Here is a 20,847-nt window from a genome sequence, read left to right on the forward strand (position 1 = left end):
AGGGACTTGTCCAACGTGCACTGCTGACAATTACATGTTCTTTCTGCTCCTATGAATAATGTAACTTAGAGATTACAATTCGTTTCATCAGTATGGGTCAAACTAGCTTAAAAAGCAGGCAGGAGTGAGGCAAGAAGGCACTGCTCACCTCCAGCTGGCTCCTTAGAAAGCCCTGATTGCAGTATATATGCTGAATTCAATTGCTGGGTCTCAAATGACGAAATGAACTGCCTTTAAAACTTGCTGCGAGGAGCTTTAATTTCCTCCCTTCAAGGAGAACCATGGGTTAAATCTTGCATTTCCGCTGGGTCCTAAAATCCACCAATTCAAGAATGGTAATGCTCAATTAAAAAAAACAATATGAACTCCCTAAATCTTCTCCCGCTGTGCAAATCATTTTATTAATGTATCTACTTTTTAACATTCCAGTAATTTAGAATTTTTAATCAATTAGTTATAAAGTGGCAACACAGAGCAGTTTGTGCTGTAAACTGCGTTGTTTTTCTCTTTATATTCCCTTCCCACAGTTGTAATCCCACCCTCCTCCATCTCTAGGTCCCGTAGGCATCATTCCCGAACTGGGTTGACAGGCAGGAGATCCGCTCCCTGGCTTCTATCTATGTTGCTTTAGTCCGAGTACTAGGAGGCTCATAAGGATGTGTCTATTGATTTCTCTATTACTACTTTCCTCAGCTGGGTTTCCTGCCCCAGAGGTCTGGCTGAGATCATGTGCTGCAAACATTACAGTTGTAAATTAATCGGCATCTTATCACTGCAAAGTACAACTCCATTATTTAAAGGACGATGTTCGAACCCGTCTGTCCTTACTTGTTCCCGTAGGGTACATTTTCCCCTCACATGTCCTCATTCACCAATCGGCAAAACTTACGCTTTCCCTTCCGTTAAAATGAATGGGTAAAAATTGTGCGTACAGTTTCCTGATAGGCGCTCCCAGCGGGCGAAGCTCCGCGCCAGGAGCACGCAGACATAAAATGTACTCTTTATCCCTTGGCAATAAATGGTGTTGCCGGCATCCCAAGATTTTTTTTTACCAAACATGTCGTTCAGTGATACTGAGGAGTATTACTGCCTGATGTGAGAGACCTGGGGGTGAAAGTCTTGTCAGTAATCTTACCGCGAAAGTCATCATGAGTAGAGAGCAAGACTTTCCACCGCGGACTCACTTCATCCATTAATGAAAGGAATTTCAAACCTACTGTGCCCTCTCCAAGTTGTCAACTTTAATAATAATACATTTACTCAAAACATAAAATGTAACTGTTTCTGTGCGTGATGCATTCTCCCTTAAGTCAGTCGTGCATTAAAAAGTACCGGCCTTTAATTTAGAGCCTTTGGTTACTCGCTTCCCTTACAAGAATGCTCTGCGTAGACCTCATGAAACAACATTGCATTCCTGTGACAGAATTTATAATTCACTGCCCCCTTTCCCTTTTTGCCTCCCGTCCCCTTCCTTCCTGTGATGGTCGCTCCATTTCCAGGCTGGACGCGTTATATTCGTAGGCCGGTGGTGCAGTGTGACAGGCCTGTACAGATTGATGCAGGGAGTTTTGTTGCAACACCCAAGTCTGTTCGAGTGTCCTGTGAATTTTTTTCAAGGAGGTGCAAGTGGCTTGAACGAGCTGGGTTGTCAGAATAAATATCTCCGAGCTGAAGTGTTTCCTCCCTTCAGTTGTGGCGCACATCAAGCCGAGGTTTTTAGTTTAATCAGAGCAAGACTAACAATGAAAACTCGAGCCCCGTTTTAAGCATTTTTCAGGAATCCTGACGCTCTTCGGTGGTTAAGTTTGGGCTCTCCAAAAATCGGCTGAATTTAGAATTTAATTTTCTTTTGAGAAAATTAAAAATTGCAAATGTTTTGTCATTAGGGCTGGAGTGTCGCCTTTTGCAAAGTGCAGCTTTTAAGTACATTTCTTTATACAATAGAGATTTCTGTCTATAATAAAATCGAGGACTAGGAGCGTGCAGTGATGTAGCCACATTAATTTAGAAGGGAGAAAAGAGAGCTCCTGCAATGAATGAAACAGCGACAGGGAAGAGAGCGGGTCAGTTGCCATTTGCAATTGTATGTGTGCAGATCAATGGGACAGCTACTGAGATGGCAAGACTTCATGATTAATGGCGTTTATTCTTGACAGAAGCCCCTTTATTTATCTGCAGCGCAGTTTAGTGATTGTATCGGTTACCTGAATGAAAAATATTCAGTCATACCAATATTGCGGTGTAAATTGAGTAGAGTCACTTTTTATTCTATCTTTAAGCCTTATCGCCTGCACAGTAATTTTCTTGCTGAGGCTTGATATGGAGAGGCAGGATTTAGCTGTACTTGACACAAAGCTGCTTCAATTTCCACTCGAAGTTAGAGCTGCTCGCGGAAATATATGGGGAACGTGTCTCTTCTTGGAATAATGCTGATAAGTATTTCATTAAATATGTAAACAAGTAATAGCCTTGGAGTTTTTGGATCTTTCTGACACTGCGATGCAAACCCAGTCGCAGCTTGTTTGCATACAGCGCTTGTAGTTCCACTTTCTTCCAATCAATCATCATCCAATTCCAATCAGCATGCAAGCAGACACTATCATTCATCCTGAGAGTAATTTTTGAGCTGGACACACTGAGCTTATAATGACCATACGGCACATTAGTCACTGCGATAACGGCTGACGATACCCGCTGAAAAATTCTCCACATTCTCATGACGTGCTCGGAAATGAGAACAAATGTTAAACAAATGTTTATTCGATTAGCTGGCTTTAACTGCATTAAGTGTGAGGGGGACTTATGACATTGAAGTGACTGAATCTTTTGGAAGTGCAGTTGCTTGTTGTACTATCCTCACAATGTGGCACTGACACGCTGCTCTCATCCGCTGTGACTCCGGCAACGTGATGAGATTCAGGACCTCATGGGGTTCTGCCTCTTCCGAAGTTTTAAAAGGACCCCCTGAAAATGAAGCTACCTCTTCTGCAGGGTTATTGTGTGTGCTGGTTTACTTGAACCCCTTGTGAGCTGCACTGTTTCTAACAAGGTTTGAATGCTTTAGTTAGAACATCCAATGTTTGGGTTCTTTATATAAAAAAAATAGCAGCCGACTTGAGCTGGATTTCATTCACACTCTGTCGTGTTAAATAGGGACTGTATCCACTTCCCTCTGTTTTTGGCCCTGTTTGCAGACTGCTGTTGCTTATCTTTCTTTACTTAAGCACAGCCAGATAGGCGGGCATGTTGCATTGAAATCGGCCGCGACGTTTCAAACGTACTCTTCAAATGGATTGCCGGGTCACTTAAAGCCCATTCCGCTGATTCAGCCAATAAAGCAGGCATCATTCTGAGCAGGAATAAAGTTTCAATGTAGCAAGGGGATCTCCATGGATCGGCCATTTAATCAAGCGAACGGCTCAACCCCACTGCTCAGGAGGGTCCCACGTTTGACCCGCCACCCCTTACTGTCTCTGTTGAGTGTTTCTGCCTCTCGGGCGGGACGGAGAGGATACCGCCACTAGCTTCATTCCCCGGATTGGAGAGGAAAATCAGCCGTTCCCCATCGCTGCCTAGTCACCCCCTCTGCCAAGTGCTTGGAGCGAGGGCAGGATGCACTCAGTTCCAGTTAACACATGCAGGATGGTATTTGGCCAGGTACCAGAGGGCGAGTGTCCGTGGAACCAACAACTTGTATTCATATAGCACCTACAGCAGAGAAAAACATCCCAAAGCAATTCATAAGTATTTATGATTTATTAATATTTCCTACTCCCTTTTGCGGGGTGAGAGATCAGAATTTTCTCTATTACATTAAAAAGCTATAGTTTTCTGGCTGAAGTCGTATAGTGTGGAGCAGGCAGCCTGAGAAAGGAAATGTTCTTTCTAATTTTCTTGTGTTTACAGGATTGTGTGTGAATTAGCTGACTTGCTGTTTGTTACGGGAATGTGGAGCATTACGCAGTAGTTGCTAATTAGTGCTTAGAGTAACTCTGTAAATGTCAATCAAGCCATTAGGTGTAATTAACTGCACCACTTCAGAAACAAGCTTCCAGGTAGTAAAATGTGTTTCTGTTTCCCCGCAATTGGGTGCTTTCAGAATCCTAAGATATTACAATCAGACTAAAGGCGGTATAGTGTTGCATTAGAAAAAAACGACCCGGCATTTATATAGCGCCTTTTGCGACCTTGTAGCACTTTACAGCCAATGAAATACATTTAAAGTGTAATCATTGTCGCAATGTGGGAAGTTCGACAACCAATTTCTGCACAGCAAGGTCCCACAAACAGAAATTACCATATAATCTGTTTCACTGAAGTTGGTTGAGCGATAAATATTGTCCACGAGGCGGGAGAACTCTCCTGTTCTTTTGCATCCACCTGAGAGGGCAGACTGGGTCGGTTTAACATCTCATCCGAAAGACCGCACTTCCGCAAACAATGTAAATGGGGCTGGTTCTACAGCACCAAGAGCCTCAGCACATTGCATAAACAATTCTGGAGGAGCCAATTTGGCTCTGCGTCAAAAGGTTCTATTCCCACTCCAGGAATGTACTGAGGGAGTGCTGGAGTGTCAGCCTCGACCGTGTGCCCATGTTCCTGGATTGGGACTTGAACTCACAACCTTCTGACTCCGAGTCAAGAATGCTGTCAACTGGCACCTCAAAAAGTGCTTCTGCAATGTGCTGAGAGTCTTGGTGCTGTAGAACCAGCTCCGTTTATAATGTTTGTATTACACTCCTTGTGGTGGTCATCTGTGGTGTCACAGTCACTGATGCCACCTCACTTGTATTTGATGCTGAGGTTGGGTCTTGCCAGCTGCTTTATAATATAACTGGAGCACGAGAGCAATTAAAGTATTCTTCATATTTCCCTTCCTGTCTTCTCTTGTTCCAACACCACCATCTCTGTGGTATAGCTTCATTAATGGCAGTCACCCTCCAATTCATTGCCCAGGTTGGGGTTGTTGGATAGTAAATAGGCGCAAGAACCTCAATCAATTTTTCCCTTTGCTAATGCAGGGGCACTAAGTCTAATTGTAACAACCTGAATGTTACTCTGGCTGGGAACAGCTGATTCAGCACGGTTCCTGGCCCTTTTCGTTCTATGTAGTTTGGAGGCAAAGACTTTCTCTGATGAGTAGTTTTTATTCTTAAGAGTAAATGAATGGGTTTGGAGTTGTAGACCAGTGGTTGCCTTTGCTAGGAGCTCACAGTATTCATATTTATCCCCTTATTAGACTTGCTTTGATAAGATTCAAAGGATTTTTGATACAATTTTATGTAAATACATTCCAAATACTTCGTTTGAAGCTATTTTCTCCAAATGAAACTAAATATAAAAAATAAAACGTAAAATTTTATTTTTTGATGGACTTAATAGATTAATATAAGTCTTGATACCTTTTTTGAAGTTATTTTCTCCCAGTTCTGCACATTAGCCATGAGTGAGTCAATGTCTAATCTTGGGCTTCAGCCAATGCTGCACTGACCCAGTGTGTGAACAGCAACAGATGACAGCATTTCCTTGCTCTGTGAGAGAAGTGTCTTGCTTGTGGCTGCTGCACACTTCTGCGATACGGCCAAGACCAAGAATTCTGCGACTCAGTGATGGAGTCCGTAGTCTCCCGTTGAGTCTATGGATGAGTCTCAGTTCTGTAGGTGTGGTGATAGTGGGATGAATGGATGGCATTGGAAGCCAGGTGAGGTGGGTACAAGAAATGCCTTGTCCACCAGGCGCTTGGCATCCAGATCTCGTGTCTTAGTGGTGCTGTATATAACTGCTTCAGATGTACTATGCCATACAATTTTTAATTACATTTTATTGTGAAGTGAAGGACCACTCATTGCAGTCCTAGTAAATCTCTTATTAGGAATACTAGTTGTAAGTGTGAAACAAAAGACATTCTTTGTAAGTTTCAAGACTGAATTTCCAGAATAGGGGGAAAGCATTTTCCAGCTTGTTCATGCCTGGTAAGGACTCATGATTAAAATGGCCGTTGTTATGTGTCTGAGATTGACAATGGGTATTGCACCTCTGGATGAAGTCTGGTGAACTGTGAGGTTAATGCAAGCACAAATCATGTTCATATATCTGAGGACTGAAACTGTTGGACCAATGAATAGAAGCGGAAATATGGTATCCATGAATTATAAATCCAGGTTCTGATAAGATCTTTAATTTCAGCCAAAGTAAATGAGGCAGTTTCATTGGCAAGCTGAATGACTCTATGAGCCATCCTTCCTTGCTAATTTGGCTGTAAAAGTGCTGAGGAAATCAGTGCTAGTGCACATGGTTTAATCTCTATCTTGTTCTCGCTATGTGTCACAGTAGTACTCTACATTGCCAATCACTTACATTTGGCCAATGATTCCAATTGTTCCAGAAGAGACTCTAGTGTGGTTTTTGAGTGACTGACATATTGCTCTATTATGTTCTGCAACAGTTGGCACAAACTAAGCAGAAGCAGAGTAGAATTTGCCAACAGATTGTTACTGTACTGTCAACTGGATGTGTCCAACAGTCTTTGGCCAAGTAAGTTGATTGATAATCAACTAATGGAGCCCCCAAACACATCAGCGTGCAATGGAACGGATGGATCTGACTGGGGTTATTTCATGATGTTGGCTCAGTGAAGAGCCTGGGTATGGTCCATTATGAAAGTATTTGTTTTGATGGACAGCCAAATGTACTGTCACTTTCAAGAAACCGGTTAAAACAATCATTGAAATGAATCACAAATAGTTTATTGTGAAGCACAGCTGTTGCTATCTTGATATATCTTAATTTATCCAGTTTACATCCAATGAGTCCTGTCTTGTATTGGCAGAAATTTCTGCTGCTAATGCTGTATGACATGGAATCATGTGATCCACAAATTACATTTTCAAACAGAATCCAATAATGTAAGCATGTTGTAAAATATCACGGTTTAAATTAACATTAAAAAATAACATTCAATATCATCAGCTGAAATATTTTATCCTTTGTTTGGGTGAGGGGGGAGGGATGGGGTACCTGAGCCCTTCAAGAATTTGTAAAATAAGTCTGAACTGCAATAGACAAAGAAAGGACAATGAAAAAGAGAAAACATAAATTAAAGAGGGGAAATAGAGAAGATGGAGCAGACCTTCAAACGAATCTCTGCAACTTTAGAAACAGATCATTTCCCCAGCCCCATCTAAGCAGTTGGTCTGCAAAGCTCAGGGGCCTGTTTATGGGGTCACCCAGTTTATTTATTATGTACACAGATCTTCAAGTTCGTTTTAAACTCATTGTTTAAAATGATTTGCATGGAACCGTTTTAATTGTGCTTGATTCTGTAGTTGAAAGGGGTCTTTTGATATTGAAGTCAATAAACCAAATAAAGAGAAACTAGGGAGGCAAAGATAGATTTTTCTTTGTGTAGCAGCATAATAATAGATAGTGAATGGAATATTTTATCATTTTCTCTTTTAACCTTTCACACTGTGCAGCTGATACTGTTGTGTACTGTTATGACACTTTTGCTCATCAGTTGTAATGGGCAGAATGTAGCAATGGAAAAGGTGCAACATAAGATTGGGGGAATTATGGTTATGAACAAAGACTTGAGAAGCTAGGGATTTTTTCATTAGAATGAAAGGAGCGAGAGGTGGCCAGCTAAGGTATTCAAGTCTGTGAAGGATTAAATAGTGAGAGTGTTTCTACTGGTTGATGAGGAGGTAATGAGGGTAGAAATTTAAGATGATTACAAAGAATCAAAGGAGAGGTTCGAAAACACATCTTTTCACAGAGTGGTTAGAATGTGGAATTTTATGCTATTGACGTAGCGCCCATTAATTCTTTTAGATGGGAATCAGATAGTTGCTTGAAAAAGAGGAATATTAAAGAGTGTGAGGAGCGGGCAGGAGAGTGGGGTTACATTAGGTGGCACATGTGGAGAAAACAGCAGCACAGATTTGATGGGATGAATGGCTTGTTTCTATGCTGAAATATTCTATGAATCAGTGATAACAGCTCCAGTACCCGGAGCTATAATGAGATGTCACAAGACTTTTGGATGCATTTATACTTCATATTCTGCCGGCCAAAAGCCTGTTTATAATGCTTGGTCTCAGCTTGGCTGCAATTCTAGCCTTCCAGCCCAGGAGAGAGTAATCTATGCACAGAGCTTCCTCCCAACAGTTAGGAACTTAAATATTTAACAAGTGGGGAGAAGAAGAATTGAGGTCAGGGGACTGAAATTCAGGGCCGCCAGAAAGCTGGCAGACCTACCTTTTTCTTGAAGTTTTTTCCGCTGGAATCGTTGAGGTGGCCTTTCCGTCGATTTTCGTGACTTTGCTGTGTTTTTTTAAGTTGGACCGGAAGTCGGGCAGAAGTGAGGCAGTAAGGCAGGCTGAGGGGCGAGATCGGGACTCCGCCGCTGTCACTCAGCCGTGGGCACTAGTTTGCCGGCCGATCGGGAAGTCGGTCAGCCAAAATAAAGACATGGTGGCCGCAGCAGTGGGCCCTCCCCTTGAAGGACAACCGCGTTGCTGGGCCGCACATAGTCAGCAGAAGGTGCACCAACAGATAAGCTGCCGGGGGCACCGCACGGTGGGGCAATGATTTTTCAGGTGAATTTGGATCGGTGTATTCTGAAGGTGAGGGATAGCGATGGTGCATGCTGTTATGACGCGCTTGCAGTGGTTGGCAGCAGTGGGGCGAAAGTGGGTACAGGCTGAAAAATCCTCGACCTGATTTTGGGTCGGGGCAGCCAGTTGATCACAAAGCGGCGGCCACGGGATTCTGCCGCACGGCTGCCGCAAATGGGCAATAACGGGTCTGATTGAGATCCTGAATTTTGGCACCAAGGTACCTTTCAAATATGCCAAGTACTTTGCAAGCACTGGATTCACACTCTCCTTAGTATTGTCGCACAGAAGCAGTGCAAGACCACCAGCTCCAGGGGGTCGCCCGCCGCTTTGCTCTGGAGACGGATCAGGCCCGGGCTCCACTGACCCACAGCAATATTATCCTAGAATGGTGGGTTTCCTCATTAAAAGGGCAAACGCATTGGAGAAGATGGTACTAGAATCTCCCAGTAGGCAAATGCAACAGAGAAATTCATTTACTTATGAACCTTGCTCTAAATAGTGCCAAGAGTGGCTTCTGCGAGATCAGGGGTTCTCAACCTTTTTGTTTCTGAGGCCCCCCCTGTCCGTGTTACAAAAATTCTATGGACCCCCTGTAATACAACACAAGTATTTTTTTTGTATAAAAAATAGTTATACAATGAAACATATATATTTATTATTATTTTTGATTTACTTACTTAATGTGACTGAATTAGGAAGAGAATATATATATATTATCCCACCCCCTTTAATCGATAACTGGAAATTAGATGCAATTTTATTTTTCCACGACCGTCATATCAGAGACAAACTGACACAGGATATGACCTGAACCAGGCCCTAAAGTCCAGCATTACTGGCACCCACCGGAGTGAGTGGGTGTAAAGCGGAAGCTCTCCTTTGGGGATGCAATTGTTACTGCTGGCTATTTATTATTCACTGGTTGCTGCTCATTACCGAATGAATTGAGGAAATCCACTATATTTTTCATGCTGCTGGTGATGACCGCAATTTACTCCCTGCTGGTCCAGTCCTGGTGTATCTTTCTGCCCTGGATCACCCTGTCTGACAATGTCTGAAGCACAATGCTGCACTGGTTGACTTTGCATCGGCTGTCCAAAGCGTCTAACAACCAAAGTGGCCACATCTTACCCGGAAGTGCAAGTTAGGCAAGGATTATTGGTCAGGATGGCGGTGGATTGAGATGACGGATGAAACAAGAGTTTCTATTGATTAAATATGAATGATGGATCAGACTTTGGAGCAAAAAAAGAATCTGATTGGTTAATTGATTGACAAGAGGTTACATCTGGATTTCGATTGGTTTCATTGAAGAAGCAACGAGAAATATGATTGCTTTAACTTGGTTAGCGCCATTTTGGTGGACCCCTTGAAACCTTCTCGTGGACCCTTAGTTGAGAACCAAGTTAAAGCAATCATATTTCTCGTTGCTTCTTCAATGAAACCAATCGAAATCCAGATGTAACCTCTTGTCAATCAATTAACCAATCAGATTCTTTTTTTGCTCCAAAGTCTGATCCATCATTCATATTTAATCAATAGAAACTCGTTTCATCCGTTGAGAACCCCTTCACATACGTACGTTAGCTTCTCTGTTGAGTGTTGCGGTGTGTGAAAGAGTGGGATTTGGTAGGATAAACTTGTCTTGTGTCTCCTAGTAATACATTGTCTACGTGGTTCATTCATTCCCTGAGTGCCTCTCTGTGCTGTCATTATAATTTCAGTAAAAACAAAGATGGCTGTGTGAAGTGTTCATGTTCTCTCTATTTGAACTATGAAAAGTACCCAGTACCCAAAAGTAGATTTATGCCTTCAACTCTTGGGTGGTGCTTGGAGAGAACAATTTTGGCAACATAACACAATGAAGTACTGGTTGTTATAGATCTCACTGGTAGTGGGAGTAATTTGATATGATGAAATAATACTACAAACCATGACCTCATATTGGGTTACGTGGGTCTTTTTTCTACTAGGGGTTTATTTTAGGAGTTAACTATCCTGGTATGTGCATTGGAAGCACAGATCGGAAATTTGAGTGTTAAAATCTGCATGCCCAATTCGCCAGTACACTTTCCCACCCATTCCCCTTTGGCTCGATGTTAGACAAATCTTCAGATATTCATTAAAAGCGTGCATTCAATAGTGTATTTGCAGTGTCGTCCTCTCACCCATCTGGGACCTGGGTTTGAATCCAATCCGAACTCGTGAGATGAAAGTCTCCTCTTAGTGCCGGTTTAGGGGACCCGTCATGAAATGAGCACTGGGCAGTCACAATCCCGATCCAAGTGGAAACAATTTACAGCACAGAATTGCCCAAAATTCAGCACAATTCAGCATTGTCCCTTGAAGAGATTGAAATGGTAGTGAATGCGAGGAGTGAAAAATAATCTCACACTGGTGCTGTGGTGGGTACTCTTCTGAGGTTGGTGTTAAGGGGCAAAAGAAAGGGCCTTCATGCTGCACCTGGATGTGCTGAACCCAAGCTCCGGATGCATGTTATCCACACTGCGATACAAGTAGGAAACATGTTACACTCACCAGCACTGATATCCCTCCTCTTCAGAAACAAAAAAAATCACCAGATATAAGTGCCTGCATAGCATGATAGTGGAACTGAATTGTATTGTCACTTTGAAGACTAGTTGGCTTTTTGGTCTCCTCACCTTGAATTATATATATATTTTATTGGCTATCCCTGCATCCTCCACCTGCAAGTACTGATTTGTTTGCCACCTCATCGATCCCATGTTGCCCATGAGCCACATGCAACATGAGATTGGGGTTAGAGACAGAACTGCAACTTTGTGCCTACATTCTCCAACACGCACTCCCTTCTGAGTGCATTTCCCCACTGGGAGTCTGGGACTGAGTTTTACCCCTTTAATGTGTTTAATCTTTAGTGAAACTTTTGCTCCCCTATTAGTCGGTCCAATTAATTATGCACACAAAAATAAAATGATGCAGCAGCGCTGCCACTGAGAGTTCCTTCAAGATAAATGTGGTTTGTGTGCTGAACAACATAAGGAATAGGAGCAGGAGTAGGCCAGACGGCCCCTAGAACCTGCGACATCATTTAATACAATCTTGGCTGATCCAATCATGGACTCACGTCCACTTCCCTGCCCGCTCCCCATAACCCCTTATTCCTTTATCGGTTAAGAAACTGCCTATCTCTGTCTTAAATTTATTCAATGTCCCAACTTCCACAGCTCTCTGAGGCAGCGAATTCCACAGATCCACAACCTTCTGAGAAAGGAAATTTTCCTCATCTCAGTTTTAAATGGGCAGCCCCTTATTCTAAGATCATGCCCTCTAGTTCTAGTCTCCCCATCAGTGGAAACATCCTCTCTGCATCCACCTTGTCAAGCCCCCTCATAATTTGATACATTTCGATAAGATCACCTCTCAATTTTCTGAATTCCAATGAGTAGAGGCCCAACCTACTCAACCTTTCCTCATAAGTCAACCCTCTCATCTCCGAAATCAACCTAGTGAACCTTCTCTGAACTGCCTCCAAAGCAAGTATATCCTTTCGTAAATATGGAAACCAAAACTGCACGCAGTATTCCAGGTGTGGCCTCACCAATACCCCGTATAACTGTAGCAAGACTTCCCTGCTTTTATACTCCATCCCCTTTGCAATAAAGGTCAAGATTCCAGTGGCCTTCCTGATCACTTGCTGTACCTGCATACTAACCTTTTGTGTTTCATGCACAAGTACCCCCAGGTCCCGCTGTACTGCAGCACTTTGCAATCTTTCTCCATTTAAATAATAACTTGCCCTTTGATTTTTTTCTGCCAAAGTGCATGACCTCACACTTTCCAACATTATACTCCATCTGCCAAATTTTTGCCCACTCACTTAGCCTGTCTATGTCCTTTTGCAGATTTTTTGTGTCATCCTCACCCATTGCTTTTCCTCCCATTTTGTATCATCAGCAAACTTGGCTACGTTACACTCTGTCCCTTCCTCCAAGTCGTTAATATAGATTGTAAATAGTTGGGGTCCCAGCACTGATCCCTGCGGCACACCACTAGTTACTGATTGCCAACCCAAGAATGAACCATTTATCCCGACTCGGTTTCTGTTTTCTGTTCGTTAGCCAATCCTCTAGCCATGCTAATATATTACCCCCAACCCCGTGAACTTTTATCTTGTGCAGTAACCTTTTATGTGGCACCTTGTCAAATGCCTTCTGGAAGATGTTACCAATTGTAAGTCTGGACTCAGTCTGCGTGTGAATATTTAAGACAATCTGAATTGGGCTGAGATGGGAAACAGAACATTCATCCTACTATTTATTCAGGCACAGTGGTCTAATGTGGAGCATGCATTATACAGGGAATCAAAGTGAAATCACTTAAATATGAGGAACTGGAACTAATGAAGGGTCATCAACCTGAGACGTTAACTCTGTTTCTCTCTCCACAGATGCTGCCTGACCTGCTGAGTCTTTCCAGCATTTTTTTGTTTTTATTTCTGATTTCCAGCATCCACAGTATTTTACTTTTGTGTTTTGTGTGAGAGTCTGAAGATGCCTGGTTGTAAATTCACCTGCTTGTTTATTAAAAACTTGTGACTGACTGTAACATATCAGTGGTTGAATATAAGAATTAGGAGCAGGAGTAGGCTGTACGGCCCTTCGAGCCTGATCTTCGACTGCAACTCCACTTTATCGCCCTATCCACATATCCCTTGATTCCCTTAGTTTCCAAAAATCTATCGATCTCTGCCTTGACTATACTCAACAACTGAGCATCCACAGCTCTCTGGGATATAGAATTCCAAAGATTCACAACCCTTTGAGTGAAGAAATCTCTCCTCATCTCAGTCCTAAATGGCCGACCCCTTATTCTGAGACTGTGACCCCTGGTTCTGGAATGTCCAGCCAGGGGAAGCAACCTCCCAGCATTTACTCTGTCAAGCCACTTAAGAATGTTATATGTTTCAATGAGATCACCTCTCATTTGGATGAAACAAGATGGATGAAACGATACTGCTCTTATAGGTTACAGCTGGTTAGTCGTTTCTGATTGGTAGGCAGTTGCTTGAAATTGATCATTGAAGCTCCTCACCCACTTACACATGTTAAATCCCAACGACAGGCTTCCTATGCATGTGCAATTTGTTTTATTTCCTCTAAAAAAAAAAAAATCTTTTTGAACTATCCCTTTCTCCCCCATCCCACCTGAAAATTGGAAAAGATATGGTAGATGTAATCTGATCTTGTGTAAATTTCGGCTTCATAAAGGCATCCACTCAAGAATCCATGTTGCTTTAGTGTAAATGGTGTTCATGCTGAGGGAGCATGTTTACCTCAGGAAGTTAGTGAACCCTCCGAGAACTCAGCGTTCCTCCAACTCGGGCCTCTTGTGCAGCTCCCACTTCCTTCGCCCCACCATTGCCAGCCATGCCTTCAGCCATCTTGGTCCTAAGCTCTGGAATTTCCTCCCTAAACTTCTCCGCCTCTCTGTTTCCTCCTTTAAGATACTGCTGAAAACTTACCTCTGTGACCAAGCATTTGATTACCTGTCCCAATGTCTCTTTCTTTGGCTTGGTGTCAGTTTTTGTCTGGTTATGCTCCTGTGAAGCATGTAGGGACTTTTCACTGTGTTAAATGTACTATAGAAATGCAAATTGTATCTGTTGTCATTTTGGAAATCTCCTAATCAAAACGAGTAGCATTTGGAAATCCATCTAGCTATAAATGTCTTGGATGGGGGAAGAATGTTTCTAAAGGATTGTACTGATTTTTAAGGTGTCTGGTTTGGGCTGTGATAATGGATGGTAATAAAAGCTAAAAATAAAAGTTTGAAGTGTGCAGAGGAACTGTTTGTTGCCACTAAAAACAGTTCCTTATGAATCTTAAGATTCACTCCATCCCTGCATGGTCTGTGGCAGCTCATTTAGTTTTGTGACTGTCACATGATACCACACCATAGGTATTCATCTACTATTTTTTAAAGATGATTTGGTTTACTGGAGTGTGAAGGAAAGAGAGAAACCGCTGAACATTCAAGTAAAACTTGCAAAAAGATTGGTTATGAGGGAAGCAATCGGAGGCCAGGCTCTCTTTAGCCACTATAGCTAATCCATTACAAATGCAGTTAGCCTAAAAGCTATTCTGAAGCAGCACAAGGGGCCAGCATGTTTAGTAAAGAACCCTTCAACTCTGAAACCACCTTTATTATTGCTCTTCAAATATTACATGCCAATGTCAGAACTACATCACATCATGGTTCCATCAACACGACACTGGTGCAATTGCACTGAATTATTATGTGTATTGCTATAATTGAAGGGGTTTGAAAAGGTATAATTATAAAGTTTATATTTAGTTCTCAGATCCTTAATATATAAGTGACTACAAGCATTTCATAATGTCTATTCAATCACATTTTTGTGCATTGCCATTAGCCATTTTGCCAGGATTGTGTATCATAACTGATAACCCTTTCCATATGTATAGAAAAAGGGCAAAATATGTAAATAATTGAAGTATCTAGCGTGTAATGTTATAGACAAGTGAAGAATAACAGTGAGTTGGTATTCGCCACATCCTGACCCTCCGAGTTTGTTTTAGTGAGTTTTAGTTACCCTGGAGATTAGCTTTGATCTTTGTCAAATTCAGATATTTCGAGTCCCTTGTAACTGATAACTGAGTGGAATTGGCTTCTCACATCAGATTACAGTCTGTCATGGTGATTGGTGCCAACAGCAAACACTTATGATCACGGTCTGCAAAAATCTGCTGCTACATTCTCATAGCATCAAAGGAATGTGCTCCCCCCATTGCTCTCACAGCTGCTCCCAGTGGCTTTTTCTTACACAGTAAATTAATTGGAAAAACAAGGGACAAAAGGCATTAGGTGGGGTCAGCTCGCTGTGTCGTAGCTAGCACATGACAGGCTTTAATCACTGTCTTTTCGAGAGGACCAGGTTACGGGAGCCAGAAGCCCTCCCCGAGAGAGGAGAGCAGGAGGGAGAGCTCTGCTGATGTCTTAACGTGATCACTGGCACTCAGCTTTAAACACAGTGTTTCAGTATGAGGGTCTGACGACAGAACTGTGTCAGAATGCCTGCTTACCTCCACTGTAGCATAAATCAAGTTGTGGCATTCTAAAGATTTTTTTTTTAAAACTATGCATAAAGCTATTAGTGTACCAGTATTATAACATCCTTTTACTCTGAAAGAAATGGCTAAATTTCCTGCCCATGGTTTTGACTTCAGAGAACATTCTGCTAACAGTTCACATATCGGCAGCACCTTCATGTACAGCACCATATGGTGTGTCTCATTTGTTCAATTTGTGGAATCGAGCTTCTTTCGATGAAATAATTCTAAAACTACTCTTTTAAATTACTGTCATAACCGGCTGTTCTCTATGATTTCTGTTTTCCCTTTCAGGTCTCCCTCCCTTTCAGGTAGTCCAGCATTTTCCGACATCTCGCTCATCAGAATTTCCCCACACAGAACTCCTGTTGGCACCTCAGAACCGGTGTTTAACCCGCCGCACCCATACATTAACCCGTATATGGACTACATTAGGTCTCTACACAGCAGCCCCTCTCTGTCAATGATCTCGGCGGCCAGGGGACTTAGCCCTACTGACGGTGAGCACCATGTAAAGTTTTGCTTCCTTAGAATGGATTAGAGACAGTGATGTAAAAATATGTGTATCAATTTAATGAGTTACAAAGATAACGCTGTGAATATTTCACAATTTAAACTTTTTAATCAAAGCATAATGTTCATCATAGTGCAAAATTTTAAAATGATTGTGTATTTATGGTGGCTTCTACATAATCAGCTATTTATTTTATCACCTTGGTGACCTAATGTATATTAAACCTTCTGAGCAGATTATAGTTTGTTGCTTAAGTGAAATCCTGTTTTACTAAAGACGTGTCTAATTTTTTTAACTATTCCTGCTGCATCTTATTCTTCTCAGTGTTGTTTTGAGTCCTAGACGTTTCACTCTAGGAACCCTGCAGTTTCACTAATGGCACTGAAAGACCTGAGTTGCTGGGACAGGAGAGGGTGCTTGAATCACAACTTTAACATTTTTTTTAAAGTAATCAGACTCTGACTTTTGAATATTTATGAGCCTGTCTGAACTTTAAGTTCATGTTCCTATTAATTTCCACAAGTCTCAAGTTGCTGATGGTAACAGAATTTTGCATTACAGTTAGGATTCATCCACTGATAAGGCGACTTCAGTAAAACAGCTCTTTCAAAACCTCAAGTTCAAAGAGAACAAATCAGCCAATAAGAAATATGAGCACAAATAGGACTGAGTTGCCTAAGCTTCAAGGGCATGTGGGCTGCAGGTTGGCCACCTCATTTGTAATATACCACCTCATTGCAGCAGCTGCACAATTCATTTCAAACAGGTCTGTATTATGAACACAAGGGAGGTGGGGTAGCACTGAGTCATATAGCATTGACACCCAATGTCACGTAACAGAGATGAAGGTGCATGTGCTTCCAATTTGTGCCGTGTGGCAGTTACAGTACCTCCCAGAATTCTCAGCACCTCCATGCGGAGGGAAGGACATTGCAAGGGAGAGCCTTGTCATGCCCATATGGTCCCTTGCAGTAGCTAGTGACATGGTTCATTGACAAAGGTCTGGGGTTAGGTTATGTGCCTGTCCAGAAGCATCAAGTCCAGACAAACCAAGAATGAATGACACAAAGAAAAATTACATTGCGGAGAAAGTTTTATTTTTTTTAAAATGTGACTCTGATGCGTGATTCCAGCTCTACGATCCATCACTGTCTATAATCTGATACCATCCAAGGCAATCACTGTGCAGCACTGGGGAGTAGGTAACATATAAATACTATGGAGATGGAATTCAGTTCAGAGCATGGTAAGGTGAACTAGATTTGATTTCCTGTGCAAAATAAAGACAGCACTCCCCCGAGTCAAGACTGTCAGGGATGTTGGGAAGCACCTGCAAACTTTCAGAAGTTTTACTTTGTGAGGTTGCCACTGATTGCATTAATAGATTTCATTATTATAGTTGAAGCGTATATCATTGAAAACAAGCCATACAGCAAATGATTTCACTCATTAGGAAAAGTTTACTGGGTCGCTCTTTTGTTTCCAATGAGATGAGCACTTGCAGGTTCTGCCTGGTCTTTGCTGCTTCCAACTTCCCTCTTACTGCCCTGAACAATATCCCTTTTTACTTTGTCTCTCCTACATCCCCCCCCCCCCCACCCTGCTCACTCCAAGATCATCCCGTTCACGAGACCCACCTCCTGCACCCTTGACCCCATTCCCACTAAATTGCTGACCACCCTACTTCCCCTCCTAGACCCCATGCCAGTTGACATTGTAAATGATTTCCTCTCTTCAGATACAGTCTGCCTCCCTTTCAAAACTGCCATCATCACTCCTACCCCTTCAAAAAACCCACACTCGACTCCTTTGTCCTTGCAAAGTACTGCCCATCTCCAACTTACCTTTTCTTCAAAGTTGTTGTACATATTTTAGTCTCCCAAATCTGTGCCCAGCTTTCCCACAACTTTGAATCTCTCCAGTCAGGTTTCTGCCACTGCCACAGCACTGATATGGCCCAAATCAAAGTCACAAATTACATCCTCTGTGACTGATGCAGTATCCTTCCTCAATCGTTCTGCAGCCTTTGGCATGGTCGACCACACCATCTTCCTCCAATTCTTCTCTTCCCACCCTCGCTCCATTATCTCTGCAGTTCCCCAAGGATCTATCCTTGGTCTCCTCCTCTCTCTTAACTACATGCTGTCCTTTAGCAACATGATATGGAGATAGCTTCCACATGTACGTTAACCTCTCCACCACTTCTCTCAACCCCTCTACTGTCCCTATGATGCCATCTGCTTGTCCAACTTCCAGTCTTGGATGGACCACAATTTTCTTCAGTTAAACATTGGGTAGACTCAAACCATTGTTTTCGGCCCCCGCCATAAATTCTGTTCCCTTGCTACTGATGCAGTCCCTCCCTGGTCACTGTCTCAAGCTAAACCAGACTGTTTGCAATCTCAGCATCCTATTTGACCCCGAGTTGAACTCCCACCCATGCATTATCTCCATCACAAAGACTGCTTACTTCCACCTCCACAATATCATCCATCTCCACACCTGCTACAGCCCATCTGCTGCCAAATTCCTCATTTTGTCACCTCCATATTCGACAATTCCAGAGTTCCCCAGCTGCCTTCCCATTCTGCACACTTTGTAAACTTCATCTCAATCAAAAATCTGATGTCTGTTTCCTAGCTCGCACCAAGTCCTGCTCACCCATTGCCTTCAATTTAAAATTCTCATCTTATGTTCAAATCCCTCCATGGTCTTACCCCTCCATATCTCTATAACCTCTTCCAGCCCTACAACTCCATCCAGAACTCTGTGCTCCTCTGAATATTGCCTTTTGTGCATTCCCCCTTTCACTCCAAGATTAACGACCATCTATGCCCTACACTCTGGAATTCCCTCCCCAAACCTCTCTGCCCCTCTACCTCCCTCTCCTTTAAGACCCTCCTTAAAACCTATGTCAAAACACACTATATAAATGCAAGTAGTTGTTGTGTTTATTCTAAATGGATAGACAAAAAGTAGAAGCATTTTGGATGGACTGGTGACTTACAGCAGGAGGTCTCCCTGCATCAACTTCTCCTGGTTTCAGCTTAAAGCTGACCAACAGGTATGCAAAGCTCCTGTGCGCAGTGCGCAGCTGTAAGGAAAATCCAAATGTGCGTGTGAATATCATGGTAACACGCTGCAGAAAATAACTCTGTCTTGTGCCCTTCTGCCACTGAGGTGCTTACATCACCGTGGCTGTGCTGGCTGCAAGAGGCCAGAAATAGAATAGTAAAAGTTCTGAGAGTCCTAGAAAAAAAAAAACGCTGGAAAAATCAACTCAAAAGTTTCAACAGAAGCTGCAAGTATTAGACTGTAACAGCTGGCTGCAATCAAATGTTACACAAGTTATGACATAACTTCCAGGTTCATGTGACTTTATAGACTACTGGATGTTTGCTATTTACAGTTTGTGTCACAGATTAAAATAGTCCCCAAAAGACATCCCGGTATCCTCCTCCATGGAACAGAAGAGGCTTGTAGAACTTCATTGTACCATCAGAATGAAATGAATTTGTTAAGAAGTGCCTTCATTTGCCATTTTGTATTTTAAATCTTTAGAATTAAAGCACATGTCTGCAAGGATGCATTCCACTGAAATCAAACATATCTTCTAGAACAGTCTGACAAATGCTAGGAATTGCCTTTACTAGTTGGTAGAGAATGTATAGTTTTGTAAATGCAAGCCTGTCATTAGACTGTAGGTGACACAGTTCTTTATATATTTGGGGGAAAGATTTTGTCTCTGTGCTGTTTGTGATGAAATAGGAAATGTTTATAAAGAATACATTTACAATTTAATTACAGATAGTGTACAGAGGAAACACTCCCATTTAATTTGAACAAAGTTCTGGTTACTGTCATGTAGAATGTCCTAGAGTTTTAGAGAGACCTGATCAGTGTTAACTAAAAATTGGCAGGCACCCAAATCCGTTGATGTGTGTGAAGAGTAGGTTTGAAGTAGTTTCTAAGAATACAATTTGTGTTCAGCTATTGGTGCCTCATTGAACAACCTTGGTGGCAATCTGAAGTCTGTTTGCTTTTGCAGTACCACATGCTGGAGTTAGCCCAGCAGAATATTACCACCAGATGGCTCTGTTGGCCGGCCATCGTAGCCCGTACGGTGAAATCCTTCCTCCAGCTGGCACAACAACTGCTGGTGCTCTTCACATGGAATATCTCCACGCAATGGAGGGTAGGTAACAACCAAAAAAAAACATGGTCGTATATTGAAAATTCATCATGTAAAAGTTTCCATTCAAATGTTTTAAAAAAGAAATCTGGCAAAATTTCAGTCATAATAACATATAAAAGCAACCCAAAAAAAGAATTGATATTGGGCTCTGTCACAGAAATTCGTAATTTGAGGGACCTGACATTAATCTGATCTGGTCTTATTTTGGTGTTGATTGTTATCAGAGGGGTGACTGAGATTTAACTACTGATGAGCCATTGCCAGGTTTAGGAGGGTGAAGCACTGAATTGCATTCACCAAAGTGGCAAGCAGCACCTTGGAGTGGCAAGTCAAAGCCTCCCTTCCGAATTGTCACAGAAGATGAATCTTCAGTCTCAGCAGAGCCATGTACAAAAACCTGGCTCC

General features: G+C 42.3%; 1 protein-coding gene across 1 annotated transcript in view; it reads left to right on the forward strand.

Annotated features, from left to right (window-relative positions):
• LOC139273346 (transcriptional activator GLI3-like) overlaps positions 1–20,847 on the forward strand; it is a 520,381-nt gene that overhangs the window by 357,421 nt on the left and 142,113 nt on the right. The window contains exons 5-6 of the mRNA XM_070890175.1: positions 16,028–16,233; positions 20,296–20,442. Of these exons, the coding sequence (XP_070746276.1) occupies positions 16,028–16,233; positions 20,296–20,442 (353 nt within the window). The remainder of the gene's footprint in view (positions 1–16,027; positions 16,234–20,295; positions 20,443–20,847) is intronic.

Source organism: Pristiophorus japonicus, chromosome 1, assembly GCF_044704955.1.
Source record: "Pristiophorus japonicus isolate sPriJap1 chromosome 1, sPriJap1.hap1, whole genome shotgun sequence".
Lineage (NCBI taxonomy): Eukaryota > Metazoa > Chordata > Chondrichthyes > Pristiophoridae > Pristiophorus > Pristiophorus japonicus.